Source organism: Bombina bombina, chromosome 3 (genome assembly GCF_027579735.1).
Source record: "Bombina bombina isolate aBomBom1 chromosome 3, aBomBom1.pri, whole genome shotgun sequence".
Classification (NCBI taxonomy): Eukaryota; Metazoa; Chordata; class Amphibia; order Anura; family Bombinatoridae; genus Bombina; species Bombina bombina.
In genome coordinates, this window is record NC_069501.1 from 1,114,191,350 (window position 1) to 1,114,209,201 (window position 17,852).

At 37.0% G+C, this 17,852-nt stretch overlaps 1 protein-coding gene across 1 annotated transcript in view; it reads right to left on the reverse strand.

Moving 5' to 3' along the window:
• Positions 1-17,852, reverse strand: part of LOC128652635 (WD repeat-containing protein 64-like) — a 385,941-nt gene that overhangs the window by 190,884 nt on the left and 177,205 nt on the right. The window contains exon 16 of the mRNA XM_053705567.1: positions 5,903-6,054. Within this exon, the coding sequence (XP_053561542.1) occupies positions 5,903-6,054 (152 nt within the window). The remainder of the gene's footprint in view (positions 1-5,902; positions 6,055-17,852) is intronic.

A 17,852-nucleotide genomic window follows, 5' to 3' on the forward strand; every position in this document is an offset into this window, starting at 1 on the left:
GAGGAACTTAACCAATTAGTTACTATAAAATGACTGTATTGGAGTATAAAAATACCAAACTGCTAAAAGTAAAAAAAAAAGTGTTTATTTAAAAACACATTAAAAACAAAAAGCAGCAGGTATATAAACCCCTAAGTATATGCAATGCGTTTCTCGGCTCTTATGTTTGGCGTTTTCATCAGGCATACTAATCAAATCAAATATCTTAAAGAATTTGCAACAAAATACACGTTTAAGGTGTTTTTCATGTATTTAAGCACTATTGTTTAAATGATTGTTATATTTACATGAATGACCTCACACATTCTGAATTAACTGTGACGATAAGCATAAACATTCTATTCCCTGCTGTTTTCTGTTAAGATTTTAATGTGTGGGTGTCAATAATGTACTTATGTATCTACTGCATATTTAAACTTTGAGAAATTGTGACATATTACTATAACCCTCAATCAAGCATACTTTTAATACAATGCATTCCTCATACAAAGGCTTGAAAATACAAGGGGGTTAAGTGACTACTTATAAACACAAAAGCCAGAATATTTACATCTTTATGCTTTGATTTTTTGCATCATTTGTACCTTAGATCAATATATGGTATACTATGGACCAGATTATGAGGGGAGCGCAAACGTTTGTGCGCGAGCAATAAAGGGTTTATCACAGGTGTTTATGCTAGTTGGGCTTGAGCACAAATGCGATTTATGCTAGAATGATTACCACAACTTTATAGCTCTCATTAACTGGTTTGCAAAACTGAAAAGATGCACAAAACACATCAAAAATACATTACAAAGTATAGTTACACTCATAATAACACTATCTAATAAAAATGATTAAAGAAAATATTGGACAAAAAAGTTATAAGGGCTCAAAGATATAAGATCTCATATGTTAGAAAAAAACACATACATATACATCTTTAATGATGTACAGTATATGTGTGTGTGTGTGTGTGTATATATATATATATAAAAACTCCATGTGTATCTGCACTCTCAATACTGTTGGGCCATCAACCAGGGTGCAAAGTCAGTAGTACTCACAGTCTGTTTCAATGATATGTCTATATCTGTATACATATGTATTTATGTGTTTTATGTGTATATATGTCTGTAAATACATATATAGACACACACATATATATATATATATATGTATATATATATATATATATATATATATATATATAGTCTGTTTCAATGAAGGACTGCACTAGCTGGATTTAGATACAGAATTAATTATTTATTGTGGTAACGTTTCGGGGTTCACAGACCCCTTCCTCAGACCAGACAATTGTGCAAGTGAACAAAGTGCAATTTAAAAGTGCTAGGCCCCACCCATCAAACAATTACAGAAAATTGCGCCAAAACTGTGTTGTCATGGCAACACCCTAGCTACCAGGGAATCAATATAACACACAAATCTAATTGTTTGATGGGTGGGACCTAGCACTTTTAAATTGCACTTTGTTCACTTGCACAATTGTCTGGTCTGAGGAAGGAGTGTGTGAACCCCAAAATGTTACCACAATAAATAATTAATTCTGTATCTAAATCCAGCGAGTGCAGTCCTTCATTGAAACAGACTATATATATATATATATATACATATATATATATATATATATATATATATATATATATATATATATATATATATGTGTGTGTCTATATATGTATTTACAGACGTATATACACATAAAACACATAAATACATATGTATACAGATATAGACATATATATGTGCATTGGAGCCCTTTGCAGTCAAGTAGCTAAAAACATGTGAAATCATATTTATGCAATTTTCATATTAAATAAAGTGTTTATGTATTTACTGTATATATTTCACATTCCAATGTTCTTCACATAGGGCAATATGTTATAAGTATTTTTAAATAGATATTCGTATGTTATATTTATATATTTGTATATATACATATACAACAACATTTAAAATTAGGGGGAGGTAAAAGGTGAGTTTAAAATCCTCCACTATGCACAAAATATAGAGAAAATAACTCATTGTGTAGTTCATTAACTTTTCAGCAGATTCCCTTAACGCCAAAGCATCGCTGTTCACACAGTTTACACGCTTAGTTAGGGTTAGTGCAGTGATTCATAACCCTCCCAGGACAGACTGTTTTGTAGTTATTGCTACTCATCAGCTGGGAGAAGGTTTGAATCACTGCTGGGTGAAGTTGATTCCGGGCAAAATGCAACAACATTTAAAATTAGGGGGAGGTAAAAGTCTAGAGGTCTAGATCTCTCTCTCTCTCACTCTCTCTCTCTCGCCTTCATTAATTCTCTCTTTACTTTCATACTTTAACTCTTCTCCATATCCGTCTGTTCTATGTATTTTCACCTATTGCTTCTATTGCTTCATCTTAAATAAACTTTCTGCTATATGTAATACTTATAGTCCTTTCTCAGATCATTGGCATACCCTGCCAATTGTCCAAGAGATTGTCATGGCTGGGATGTGTGCCTATTGTCCCTTTTAGTGGAAGGACAGACCAAGCGCTTGGGGCGGTCCCTTAAGTCGCTCTGCACAAAGGTGCTCTAGCTCACCTGATAAGGAATAAATATAAATAAACAACGTGTAGAGCGCCAAAAAGGTAAATACAAGATTTATAAGGGTTTACAAAGATAAAAAATCATAGGGTATTGTTTACCATCTATGGATATATGCAATAAAAATCACAAAAAATAAAAATAAAGAATACATTACACAATGCTATGCAATATTAAAAACAAGCAAATATTAAGGTGCACCTTAAACATATATATAGAGAAAAACGTCTAAAAGGTAAAATTGAGATAAGTCCTAATCTCTGTAATCCATTAGGCAGAAACAAAGTCAATGTCAATGGTATCCAAAGAATATATAAGGTGATAAGTGGCTCCGGTGCGTGTTCGTGGGGAATCCAGTGAGTGTAGGTAACAAAAAATAGAAAACAAAAAGTAAAAATAAAAATCTAATATCAAAAATATCAAAAATATCAAAAATGTAAAAATATAAAAAGATAAAAATATATGTGATCCTAAAAACTGTGTTAAACCGTCAGGATAAAATTCAAAATAGATCAATTGGTGATAAAATGATAAAAAATCATGAAAAGTGAAAAAATATATAAATAAATTATAAAAAGCAATCAAAAAGAAGTTGGTGATTATTTAGCAGAGATCTTTCCTTTGATGTATTAGATCTTCTATTGCTCTTCTAATACCTGTGAAAATAATATAACATAGTGCAATATTGCTAGTGAACAAATATAACAAATCGAAATGAGGCTTACCAATACTGTCGACGTGTTTCGGCCTTATATCATAGGCCTTTATCAAGTCGAAATGAGGCTTACCAATACTAGGCCTTTATCAAGTCGAAATGAGGCTTACCAATACTGTCGACGTGTTTCGGCCTTATATCATAGGCCTTTATCAAGTCTTGATAAAGGCCTATGATATAAGGCCGAAACGCGTCGACAGTATTGGTAAGCCTCATTTCGATTTGTTATATTTGTTCACTAGCAATATTGCACTATGTTATATTATTTTCACAGGTATTAGAAGAGCAATAGAAGATCTAATACATCAAAGGAAAGATCTCTGCTAAATAATCACCAACTTCTTTTTGATTGCTTTTTGATTGCTTTTTATAATTTTTTTATATATTTTTTCACTTTTCACGATTTTTTATCTTTTTATCACCAATTGATCTATTTTGAATTTTATTCTGTCGGTTTAACACAGTTTTTAGGATCACATATATTTTTATCTTTTTATATTTTTACATTTTTGATATTTTTGATATTAGATTTTTATTTTTACTTTTTGTTTTCTATTTTTTGTTACCTACACTCACTGGATTCCCCACGAACACGCACCAGAGCCACTTATCACCTTATATATTATTTGGATACCATTGACATTGACTTTGTTTCTGCCTAATGGATTACAGAGATTAGGATTTATCTCAATTTTACCTTTTAGACGTTTTTCCCTATTGTCCCTTTTGCCACTTCTGCCCACAAAAATGGCCCAACTCTGCATAACCATGCCCATGTCACAACCCACATCCCCACCTGCTCACCCTTCCTGTCCTGGAAGGCCTCCAGAAAATATAGGAGGTATACATTGGTTGCTCTCTGATGAGGATTTCTAAGCTATCATCCTGGAAACATTATAGGGAAAAAGTTTTACATGGGGTTAGCGGTACAAATCTTTTGTTCAGATGAGAATTTCCTGGTATTTTGGGGATGTACTGTCCTTATGGATGGAGTCAGACTGATATACATCAGGATAGTTCTCTACTATGGAAAGCATAGAATGTGCAAAAAAAGCTGCTCCCAAGGTGGGTGCTATCCCATAGGGTGGGCTATTAAGCACCATCCGCACTCAGTTTAGCACTTCTCTTATGTATTGTATTCATTCTAACAGTAATCGAGGCAACCAGATGTGTACCCCTTGCTCACAGTTGAGAATTGCCTGGTATTTCAGGGCTAGACTTTACTTCTTGATGGGGTTAGACTGATATGCTACAGGAAAGTTCTCTTCTGTGGACAGCAATTGGGAAAAAATAAGCTGCACCAAGGATGGGCACTATCCCATAGGGTGTGCTATTAAGCACAGCCATCCCCAGTTAAGCACTTCTCTTATGTAATTTATCCTGGAAACCACTGTTATAAGGTAGGTGTTACCATTACGCACAGTACATTCATCATAAATGGCATTACTGATCACATATGATATTTCAAATGACATTATGGAACCATATCTCTTATCAGACAGATGATATTTCCTAATAGAACATTCAGAAATGAACACTCGTAAAGGACCATGAAATACAGTAGAATTATCTAAATAAAAATGCATAATAAAAATACAATACAATAACACGTTCACAGTACTTTTTTTCTGTCAAACTTTACTTCCATAAGGGTATTGTGACAGCCCCCAACAAATCACACACATATACATATACACTCTGAACTTGTGCACATGCTCCGCAGGGCCTTGTGCCTCAGAAAGTGTGCATATAAAAAAATCTTAATGGAAGTAAATACAAAGTGCATGCTCTATCACACTGTTTCGCACTTCCAGTTCTCAAGTACCCCTAACAGGCCAGATTTCCATGATATTTTAAATAAAATACAGGTGAAATAGTCAGTTGATGAATGAGAGCAGGTCAGCTATTCTCTGGTTAAGATATCATGAAAATCTAGCCTGTTAGGGCTACTTGCGGACTGGAAGTGAGAAACACTGATAGAGCAAGTTTAATTTTGACCTTAGTGTCCCTTTAATAAGTTATACCTGATGGACTGTGATTTTCAAGATAAACCCTTTTATTACAGCATGATAACAACTTCCTTATGAACAAAACTCAATAACACTAATTGAAAATCAAGGTTGATGTAGTTTTCCATTATGTGGTAGAAAAACAGTTTCCTGATGCCCAATAATTTATCAATAATATAATTATTTAGGAGAAGTTTGCGAATTCTATAATATTGCTCCTAAAATGAATATGATTGATATAAATATATGGTACAGATCTTCAGAATAGTTCATTGTTATTATTATTTTTACAGATAGACCCCCTTATTATTTAGCTACTTTCTATGTTATTTTGTAGGTCATTCTATTAAAATGCTGCCTTTATAATATTATGTCAAACTGTGGAAACATTTTTGTGAAAGGTAAATGTACTGGGGGAATCTTCTTAGTGTGTGTAGTATTGTGGATAGTGTGGATAATGTTCTTGTGTTAAATTAGAATGCACCAAGCTTAGTTCTAGCATAGAAATGATGCAATCCAGAGATCTACTGGTCAGATCAACTCTGTACCCTATTTAGCTCATACATTTAATTTGTGCTGAATGACAGAATAGCAATACTTACTTTAGCATTAGCTGAAGAAAAGCAATTGAGTCAGTGGTAAGATAAAGCGACTTGGTGTGTGGTATGTACAGGCAACTGGTGAGCTCTCCTCTAATGTGACTGTTTTTTGTACATGCAGTAAACAAACAAGAATGATCGTCCATATCCCAAATCTGCAATAAATAAAATATGTAAAACTTTAAATTGAGACTGGAGTTAAAAGAAACAAAGCCAATGAGCCCGAGCAGCAAAGTTTCCTATCAGTGGCAAGATTATTGTAAATAGATGTGTTTTTGTAAAGATGTTGCTAAGAGATAAGCGAATGGGATAAGCTTTGTCAGATTATACAAAGAGCCCATCAACAAGCCTAGAGGGTATGGAAAAAGAAGAATACGAGAGTAATAGGCCTATATTCATATAAGTTGCTGAGCAGCCTCGTTGTGAAAGCAAAATAATGTTTAACCCCTTAACGACCGACGATGTATGCCATACGTCCTCAAAAAAAAGCACTTAACGACCGAGGACGTATGGCATACGTCGTCGGTTTAACAGAGCACTGGAAGAGATCGAAATCACTTCCAGCTGCTCTAACAGTATTGCAGGCTTGCCTTGATGTCTAGGCATCCTGCAATACTGTTCCCGAGTGCCGGGACCGGATTGATCACTCCCCCACGAGTGATCACTTCCGGTTTCGCTCCACGTGGAGCCCGGCAGTGTTTCAGAGCATCGGAAGCGATCGGACACGCTTCCGATGCTCTGCTTGTGTGCTAAGTGCCTCGGTGGGTCGAGGCACTTAGTTAGTTATAAAATGAAGGTAAAAAATAAAAAAAAAAAAACGTTAAAATATAAAAAAAGCCCTAAATAGCCCCCCCCTCCCCCTTCACTAGGCATCCAAGATGGCGATGCCCAGTGCATCATGGGGCCTCTGGGGGTGTCCCTAGCCTGCATCATCATAGGGGCAAGCTAGGGTCACCCAATCTGAGCCTCCCACCCTAAAAAAAATAATAATAATAAAATACCCCATTTGTCTGATCATGTCAATATTTGTAAATATTGACTATGATCAGTGTGGATCTCCCTCCCTCTCCTCACTTGCCATTTTGTTGGAGAGAGAGAGAGACCTGTATTTAGCAGAGAGAGAGATTTATTTCTTTTATTTGTTAAAAAATATAGAACCAAAGGCTCTTTTCAGAGCCATTAACCCATAGCTTGCCAGTGATCACTATATATCACTGGCAGTAACATAGGTGCACTTTTTTTTGCTGCATTTTGCTGTCTGTGCATTTTTTTAGGGGTTAATTTTGTTGTTGTAATTTTTTAAAAACCCAAAGGCTCTTTTCAGAAACATTTAGTTAATTTAATTTAATTTTCAGAGCCATTAACCCCTAGCTTGCCAGTGATCACTATATATCACTGGCAGTAGCATAGGTGCACTTTTTTTTTGCTGCATTTTGCTGTCTGTGCATTTTTTTAGGGGTTAATTTTGTTGTTGTAATTTTTTAAAAACCGAAAGGCTCTTTTCAGAAACATTTAGTTAATTTAATTTAATTTTCAGAGCCATTAACCCCTAGCTTGCCAGTGATCGCTATAAATCACTGGCAGTTGCATAGCTGTACTTTTTTGCTGTCTGTGCATTTTTTTAGGGGTTAATTTTGTTGTTGTAATTTTTTAAAAACCCAAAGGCTCTTTTCAGAAACATTTAGTTAATTTAATTTAATTTTCAGAGCCATTAACCCCTAGCTTGCCAGTGATCGCTATAAATCACTGGCAGTTGCATAGCTGTACTTTTTTGCTGTCTGTGCATTTTTTTAGGGGTTAATTTTGTTGTTGTAATTTTTTAAAAACCCAAAGGCTCTTTTCAGAAACATTTAGTTAATTTAATTTAATTTTCAGAGCCATTAACCCCTAGCTTGCCAGTGATCGCTATAAATCACTGGCAGTAGCATAGCTGTACTTTTTTGCTAGTTAATTTAGTTAATTAATTTAGTTAATTTAATTTAATTTTCAGAGCCATTAACCCCTAGCTTGCCAGTGATCGCTATAAATCACTGGCAGTTGCATAGCTGTACTTTTTTGCTGTCTGTGCATTTTTTTAGGGGTTAATTTTGTTTTTGTAATTTTTTAAAAACCCAAAGGCTCTTTTCAGAAACATTTAGTTAATTTAATTTAATTTTCAGAGCCATTAACCTCTAGCTTGCCAGTGATCGCTATAAATCACTGGCAGTAGCATAGCTGTACTTTTTGCTAGTTAATTTAGTTAATTAATTTAGTTAATTTAATTTTTTTTAGTAATTGTTTTCTGTGACAGATACAAAAATGTCACAGAAAAGATATAGTGCTGAGGAGGCGTATGCCATCCTTGCGTCAGAGTCAGATGCCTCTATTTCTGACTCAGACCCCAATTTTGACCCTGCCATGTGCTCAGATACATCACTAGATGCAGTCTCAACTGATAGTGATGTATCTGTGGCTGCTAGCCCCCCTGCCAGCCCCCCTGCTAGCCCCCCTGCCAGAAGGAGGCGTGTTGCTGCCATTGCTGCTGAAGAGTGGGTAACGCCTCATCTCCAGAGGCCAGATATCCCACCCTTCACAGCAAATGCTGGCATAAATATAGATGTGGCAGGTTTTAGCCCCCAGCAGTTTCTGGAAGTGTTTCTGGGCGATGATATATTGGGGAACATTGTCGCCCAAACTAATTTATATGCCCATCAGTTCCGTGCTGCAAAGCCTGGAACATATTTGGCAAAGCAGCAATGGGCCCCCATCAATGTGCCAGAATTCAAAAAATTCTGGGCATTGACTATGCTGATGGGCATCATAAAGAAACCCTCCATTCGCTCCTACTGGAGTACTAGCCCCATCTGCTCTACCCCCATTTTCTCCCAGACTATGTCGAGGAAGAGGTATGAAATGATTCTGCATTTCATGCACTTCAGCGACAACAGCCTGTGCCCCCCTAGGGAGCATCCCCAATTTGACAGGCTGTATAAAATCCGCCCCCTGATAACCCACTTTTCTGCCAGGTTTGCAGAGGCTTATACACCTGGAAGGAATATATGCGTTGATGAATCCCTAATGAAGTATAAGGGAAGGCTGGGATTCAAGCAGTATATTCCTTCCAAACGCTCCAGATATGGGGTAAAGGTGTATAAGCTCTGTGACAGCGAGACTGGGTACACTCAGGCCTTCCGGGTGTTTGAGGGAAAGGATATCCACCTTGAGTCTCCAGGTTGCCCAGAACAAATGGGAACCACTGGCAAGATTGTCTGGGACCTGATATTACCCCTAATGAACAAAGGGTATCACTTGTACTTAGACAATTTTTATACAAGTGTCCTTTTGTTCAAGCTACTGTATTGCTTTGATACAGTAGCTTGCGGTACAATTAAAAAGAACCGCGCAGGTTTCCCAGGACAGCTTGTTCGCACCCGGCTACGAAGGGGGGAGACCTCAGCTCTGCGCCAAGAGGAGCTGTTGGCACTGAAGTACAGAGACAAGAAGGATGTATACCTTCTTACCACCATCCACACAGAGAGGACGGTGGCGGTTTCTGTACGTGGCAGAGCTGAGATCATAAGGAAGCCAGTGTGCATCAAGTCTTATAACCGGCATATGGGTGGGGTTGATCTGGCTGATCAGCTGCTGCAGCCCTACCTAATTATGTGGAAGACAAGGGCCTGGTACAAAAAGGTTGCAATTTACCTAATGCAGATTGCAACCCACAACGCTTTTTTGTTGTTCAAAAAAGCAAACCCCAGAGTTAAAAAGACTTTTTTACAGTTTCAGCTCCAGATTATTACGGGGATTTTGTACCATGATGCACCTGCTCCCCGGGCGGTGATGGGAGAGAGCAGAGTTGGGGCTACCCATTTTATTTTTAAAACCCCCCCTACTGCCACAAAGCAGAAACCACAAAAAAAATGCAGAGTCTGTACCAAGAGGGGGAAGAGAAGGGACACCATATATTACTGTCCTGATTGCCCTGGACAGCCTGCACTCTGCATTGGGGACTGCTTCAAGCGGTACCATACAATGGTCAATTTTTAAAAAAATAAATACATTTGCTGTTACATATATATATATATTTTTTTTTGGTTATGTTTACAGTTAGATGTTTTTTTGTTTTTTTTACTTTTACTGTGCCAGATTTTTACATTTCACTACTCTATTTTTTTCTAAAATTGGGCCTGTTTTTTTTTTAACCAAAACCCCTGTCAAACCTATGCATGGGGGATATAGGTGTTCTCAGGGTGCCTTGCAGAAAACAACCTGAAGTATGTTTTTGTAATAACTTACAACAGTCTCTCCTAAATTATAGTCAAAAAGCAATGTGTCTGTAAAAATGAAAATTGAAAAATTACCACCATACACTTTCTCCAATTTTTTGGGCTAAAACGGTTGCTTCAAAGGCATCAAAGCACACCATATACAATACCTTGGGGTGTCAACATTTAAAAAATATACACTTTGAATGCAATAAATAAAAGTGGGGTATGCGATAGGCCCCAAACTAAAGATAGGCCTATCAGAAGAAATACTCTCATTTTTAATAACTAAAATCACAAGTCATAAAATTGTAACATAACCTTCCCAAAATCCTGGCAAACCTATGCATGGGGGGCATAGGTGTACTCAGGGTGCCTTGCAGAAAACAACCTGAAGTATTCTTTTGCAATAACTTACAACAATCTCTCCTAAATCATAGTCAAAAAGCAATGTGTCTGTAAAAATGAAAATTGAAAAATTACCACCATATACTTTCTCCAATTTTTTGGGCTAAAACGATTGCTTCAAAGGCATCAAAGCACACCATATACAATACCTTGGTGTGTCAACATTTAAAAAATATACACTTTGAATGCAATAAATAAAAGTGGGGTATGTGATAGGCCCCAAACTAAAGATAGGCCTATCAGAAGAAATACTCTCATTTTTAATAACTAAAATCATGTAACATAACCTTCCCAAAATCCTGGCAAACCTATGCATGGGGGGCATAGGTGTACTCAGGGTGCCTTGCAGAAAACAACCTGAAGTATTCTTTTGCAATAACTTACAACAGTCTCTCCTAAATCATAGTAAAAAAGCAATGTGTCTGTAACAATGAAAATTGAAAAATTACCACCATATACTTTCTCCAATTTTTTGGGCTAAAACGGTTGCATCAAAGTCATCAAACCACTCCATGTATAATACCTTGGGGGGTCAACTTTTTAAATATAATCACATTTATGGAAAACAAATAAATTGGGGTATGTTAAAAGACCCCCAAAAAAGACGATAGGCAAAGAAAATATGTTAAATGTGAAAAAAAATCACAAACACATGTCAGACATTTGGCATTGCACCGCCCAAACAAGCCACCAAACCTATGCATAGGTGGTATCACTGAACTCAGGAGATGTTGGTGACCACATATTGGTGTCTTCTTTGGTAGTAACACATAACAGGAGCTGTGAATCCATGTCTAAAGTACAATGTATGTGAAAAATAACACAAAGAAATGAATGCCCAATAGTTTGACAAAGACTAGTGGTTGAATTAGTGTATGGAAAGTGTTAAAACACCTGCATTTGAAATACCCTAGGATGTCTACTTTTCAAAAATATATGGTTTTATGGGGGTAAATTACATTGGCCGGCTTCAGAAATGTCTTAAATAGAACATGGGTGCATGGGATGTGAAAATGGGAAGTGTAAAAAATGGAATGCGCTTCCTAAAAATAAGGCCTTCTAGCCCCCAGAGAACCCAACACACCTATACATGGGTGGTATCACTGTACTCAGGAGATGTTGTTGAACACATATTGAGGTGTTTTTTGGCAGTAACACATAACAGGAACTGAGAATCCATGCCTAAAGTACAATGTGTGTGAAAAATAACACAAAAAAATGACTACCCAAAAGTTTGACAAAGACTGGTGGTTAAATAAGTTCATGGAAAGTGTGAAAATACCAGCATTTCAAATACCCTAGGGGGTCTACTTCTCAAAAATATATGGTTTTATGGGGGTAAATTTCATTGACCGGCTTCAGAAATGTCCCAAATAGGACATGGGTGCATGATGACCGATGTGAAAATTCCAAGTTGAAAAACTGGAATGCGCTTCCTAAAAATAAGGCCTTCTAGCCCCCAGAGAACCCAACACACCTATACATGGGTGGTATCACTGTACTCAGGAGATGTTGTTGAACACATATTGAGGTGTTTTTTGGCAGTAACACATAACAGGAACTGAGAATCCATGCCTAAAGTACAATGTGTGTGAAAAATAACACAAAAAAATGACTAACCAAAAGTTTGACAAAGACTGGTGGTTAAATAAGTTCATGGAAAGTGTGAAAATACCAGCATTTCAAATACCCTAGGGGGCCTACTTCTAAAAAATATATGGTTTTATGGGGGTAAATTTCATTGACCGGCTTCAGAAATGTCCCAAATAGGACATGGGTGCATGATGACCGATGTGAAAATTCCAAGTTGAAAAACTGGAATGCGCTTCCTAAAAATAAGGCCTTCTAGCCCCCAGAGAACCCAACACACCTATACATGGGTGGTATCACTGTACTCAGGAGATGTTGTTGAACACATATTGAGGTGTTTTTTGGCAGTAACACATAACAGGAACTGAGAATCCATGCCTAAAGTACAATGTGTGTGAAAAATAACACAAAATAATGACTACCCAAAAGTTTGACAAAGACTGGTGGTTGAATTAGTGCATGGAAAGTGTTAAAATACAAGCATTTGAAATACCCTAGGGTGTCTACTTTTCAAAAATATATGGTTTGATGGGGGTAAATTCCATTGACCAGCTTCAGAAATGTCCCAAATAGGACATGGGTGCATGATGACCGATGTGAAAATTTCAAGTTGAAAAACTGGAATGCGCTTCCTAAAATTAAGGCCTTTTAGCCCCCAGAGAACCCGACACACCTATACATGGGTGGTATCACTGTACTCAGGAGGTGTTGTTGAACACATATTGAGGGTTTTTTTGGCAGTAACACATAACAGGAACTGAGAATCCATGCCTAAAGTACAATGTGTGTGAAAAATAACGCAAAATAATGACTACCCAAAAGTTTGACAAAGACTGGTGGTTGAATTAGTGCATGGAAAGTGTTAAAATACCAGCATTTGAAATACCCTAGGGTGTCTACTTTTCAAAAATATATGGTTTTATGGGGGTAAATTCCATTGGCCAGCTTCAGAAATGTCCCAAATAGGACATGGGTGCATGATGACCGATGTGAAAATTCCAAGTTGAAAAACTGGAATGCGCTTCCTAAAATTAAGGCCTTTTAGCCCCCAGAGAACCCGACACACCTATACATGGGTGGTATCACTGTACTCAGGAGATGTTGTTGAACACATATTGAGGTGTTTTTTGGCAGTAACACATAACAGGAACTGAGAATCCATGCCTAAAGTACAATGTGTGTGAAAAATAACACAAAATAATGACTACCCAAAAGTTTGACAAAGACTGGTGGTTGAATTAGTGCATGGAAAGTGTTAAAATACAAGCATTTGAAATACCCTAGGGTGTCTACTTTTCAAAAATATATGGTTTGATGTGGGTAAATTCCATTGACCAGCTTCAGAAATGTCCCAAATAGGACATGGGTGCATGATGACCGATGTGAAAATTCCAAGTTGAAAAACTGGAATGCGCTTCCTAAAATTAAGGCCTTTTAGCCCCCAGAGAACCCGACACACCTATACATGGGTGGTATCACTGTACTCAGGAGATGTTGTTGAACACATATTGAGGTGTTTTTTGGCAGTAACACATAACAGGAACTGAGAATCCATGCCTAAAGTACAATGTGTGTGAAAAATAACACAAAAAAATGACTACCCAAAAGTTTGACAAAGACTGGTGGTTAAATAAGTTCATGGAAAGTGTGAAAATACCAGCATTTCAAATACCCTAGGGGGTCTACTTCTCAAAAATATATGGTTTTATGGGGGTAAATTTCATTGACCGGCTTCAGAAATGTCCCAAATAGGACATGGGTGCATGATGACCGATGTGAAAATTCCAAGTTGAAAAACTGGAATGCGCTTCCTAAAAATAAGGCCTTCTAGCCCCCAGAGAACCCAACACACCTATACATGGGTGGTATCACTGTACTCAGGAGATGTTGTTGAACACATATTGAGGTGTTTTTTGGCAGTAACACATAACAGGAACTGAGAATCCATGCCTAAAGTACAATGTGTGTGAAAAATAACACAAAAAAATGACTACCCAAAAGTTTGACAAAGACTGGTGGTTGAATTAGTGCATGGAAAGTGTTAAAATACCAGCATTTGAAATACCCTAGGGTGTCTACTTTTCAAAAATATATGGTTTTATGGGGGTAAATTCCATTGGCCAGCTTCAGAAATGTCCCAAATAGGACATGGGTGCATGATGACCGATGTGAAAATTCCAAGTTGAAAAACTGGAATGCGCTTCCTAAAATTAAGGCCTTTTAGCCCCCAGAGAACCCGACACACCTATACATGGGTGGTATCACTGTACTCAGGAGATGTTGTTGAACACATATTGAGGTGTTTTTTGGCAGTAACACATAACAGGAACTGAGAATCCATGCCTAAAGTACAATGTGTGTGAAAAATAACACAAAATAATGACTACCCAAAAGTTTGACAAAGACTGGTGGTTGAATTAGTGCATGGAAAGTGTTAAAATACAAGCATTTGAAATACCCTAGGGTGTCTACTTTTCAAAAATATAAGGTTTGATGGGGGTAAATTCCATTGACCAGCTTCAGAAATGTCCCAAATAGGACATGGGTGCATGATGACCGATGTGAAAATTCCAAGTTGAAAAACTGTAATGCGCTTCCTAAAATTAAGGCCTTTTAGCCCCCAGAGAACCCAACACACCTATACATGGGTGGTATCACTGTACTCAGGAGATGTTGTTGAACACATATTGAGGTGTTTTTTGGCAGTAACACATAACAGGAACTGAGAATCCATGCCTAAAATACAATGTGTGTGAAAAATAACACAAAATAATGACTACCCAAAAGTTTGACAAAGACTGGTGGTTGAATTAGTGCATGGAAAGTGTTAAAATACAAGCATTTGAAATACCCTAGGGTGTCTACTTTTCAAAAATATATGGTTTGATGGGGGTAAATTCCATTGACCAGCTTCAGAAATGTCCCAAATAGGACATGGGTGCATGATGACCGATGTGAAAATTCCAAGTTGAAAAACTGGAATGCGCTTCCTAAAATTAAGGCCTTTTAGCCCCCAGAGAACCCGACACACCTATACATGGGTGGTATCACTGTACTCAGGAGATGTTGTTGAACACATATTGAGGGGTTTTTTGGTAGTAACACATAACAGAAACTGAGAATCCATGCCTAAAGTACAATGTGTGTGAAAAATAACACAAAATAATGACTACCCAAAAGTTTGACAAAGACTGGTGGTTGAATTAGTGCATGGAAAGTGTTAAAATACAAGCATTTGAAATAACCTAGGGTGTCTACTTTTCAAAAATATATGGTTTGATGGGGGTAAATTCCATTGACCAGCTTCAGAAATGTCCCAAATAGGACATGGGTGCATGATGACCGATGTGAAAATTCCAAGTTGAAAAACTGGAATGCGCTTCCTAAAATTAAGGCCTTTTAGCCCCCAGAGAACCCGACACACCTATACATGGGTGGTATCACTGTACTCAGGAGATGTTGTTGAACACATATTGAGGGTTTTTTTTGGTAGTAACACATAACAGGAACTGAGAATCCATGCCTAAAGTACAATGTGTGTGAAAAATAACACAAAATAATGACTACCCAAAAGTTTGACAAAGACTGGTGGTTGAATTAGTGCATGGAAAGTGTTAAAATACAAGCATTTGAAATACCCTAGGGTGTCTACCTTTCAAAAATATATGGTTTGATGGGGGTAAATTCCATTGACCAGCTTCAGAAATGTCCCAAATAGGACATGGGTGCATGATGACCGATGTGAAAATTCCAAGTTGAAAAACTGGAATGCGCTTCCTAAAATTAAGGCCTTTTAGCCCCCAGAGAACCCGACACACCTATACATGGGTGGTATCACTGTACTCAGGAGATGTTGTTGAACACATATTGAGGGTTTTTTTGGTAGTAACACATAACAGGAACTGAGAATCCATGCCTAAAGTACAATGTGTGTGAAAAATAACACAAAATAATGACTACCCAAAAGTTTGACAAAGACTGGTGGTTGAATTAGTGCATGGAAAGTGTTAAAATACAAGCATTTGAAATACCCTAGGGTGTCTACTTTTCAAAAATATATGGTTTGATGGGGGTAAATTCCATTGACCAGCTTCAGAAATGTCCCAAATAGGACATGGGTGCATGATGACCGATGTGAAAATTCCAAGTTGAAAAACTGGAATGCGCTCCCTAAAAATAAGAGCTTTTAGCCCCCCGAGAACCCGACACACCTATACATGGGTGGTATCACTGTACCCAGGAGATGCTGCTGAAGACATATGAGGGTGTTATTTGGCAGTAACCCTTAATATTATCAGTAAATGTATTCTTAAATTGCTATTTTGTCAAAAAATCAAATTATTTTTTTTTCCCCCCCAAACTTTGGCATAGATTGGTGGTAAAATGGTTGCATGAAAAAAGTCAAAATACCCCAAGTTTAATACCTTAGGTTGTCTTCTTTTAAAAAATATATACATTTGAAGGGTTATTCAGGGATTCATGACAGATATTGGTGTTACAATGTAACTATCGCCAATTTTGAAAAAACATTGGTTTTGAAATAGCAAAGCGCTACTTGTACTTATTGCCCTATAACTTGCAAAAAAAGCAAAGAACATGTAAACATTGGGTATTTATAAACTCAGGACAAAATTTAGAAACTGTTTAGCATTGGTATTTTATGGTGGTTGTAGATGTGTAAGAGATTTTGGGGCTCAAAGTTAGAAAAAGTGCATTTTTTTTCATTTTTTCCTCATATTTTATATTTTTTTTTATAGTAAATTATAAGATATGATGAAAATAATCATATCTTTAGAAAGTCCATTTAATGGCGAGAAAAACAGTATATAATATGTGTGGGTACAGTAAAGGAGTAAGAGGAAAATTACAGTTAAACACAAACATCGCAGAAATGCAAAAATAGCCTTGGTCCCAGATGGTCAACAAATTGAAAAGTGGTCTGGTCACTAAGGGGTTAAAATGCATTGAGCATCTGTTCACATATCTTTTCCATTATTTTGTTAGTGGGCATTCCTGACATTAAAATCTATAATTGCATGATGTGCCGAATCTTGTACTTCAAACATGAACTGCTAGCAACATGGAAAAGCAATAATAAATAACATGTCTGTTTTGTAAAGTAGTCTAACCATGTGCGTTCCTGGGTGTTCTAGAAACGTGGTTAGAATTTTTTGCCTACACCTCAGTCCAGCATATGGAATTTACAAAGACTTTGCCACTGTAAAGTAACTTGTCTCGCAGTCTCACAGCAGTATTTTGTTATTTCAAAGCTGAGGTTGTCTTTATTTTGTTTTTATTTTATTTCTATTTTTTAAATTTTCTTGTTATGAATATGTTAGTGTGATTGATTTATAGGGGAAGTTTTTCAATTTTCTTTTTCTGTAAGGTTTTTAGGGCATTTTTGTGAGATGCAGGCAACATTGATGTGGCTCCTTGAATAATGGACCTTATATCGCTACTCACAGTTACAGACACCGAGCAGACCATCCAACCCATGATAAATTCTGCAAAATCCACAACGGTTGAGGGATACACCCACTGAACCTCCCCATAGGCCCCGTAACATGGTAAATGTCCTTATTTCTAGGGATTGCACAAGATCAGCTGACTGCATGCTCTGACTCCACAGAACAATGTCAACCCCTGCCATGGTTATGCCAACCAAACACTGTCCTCGAAAGACTCTGGGAAACATTGGCAGATATGGA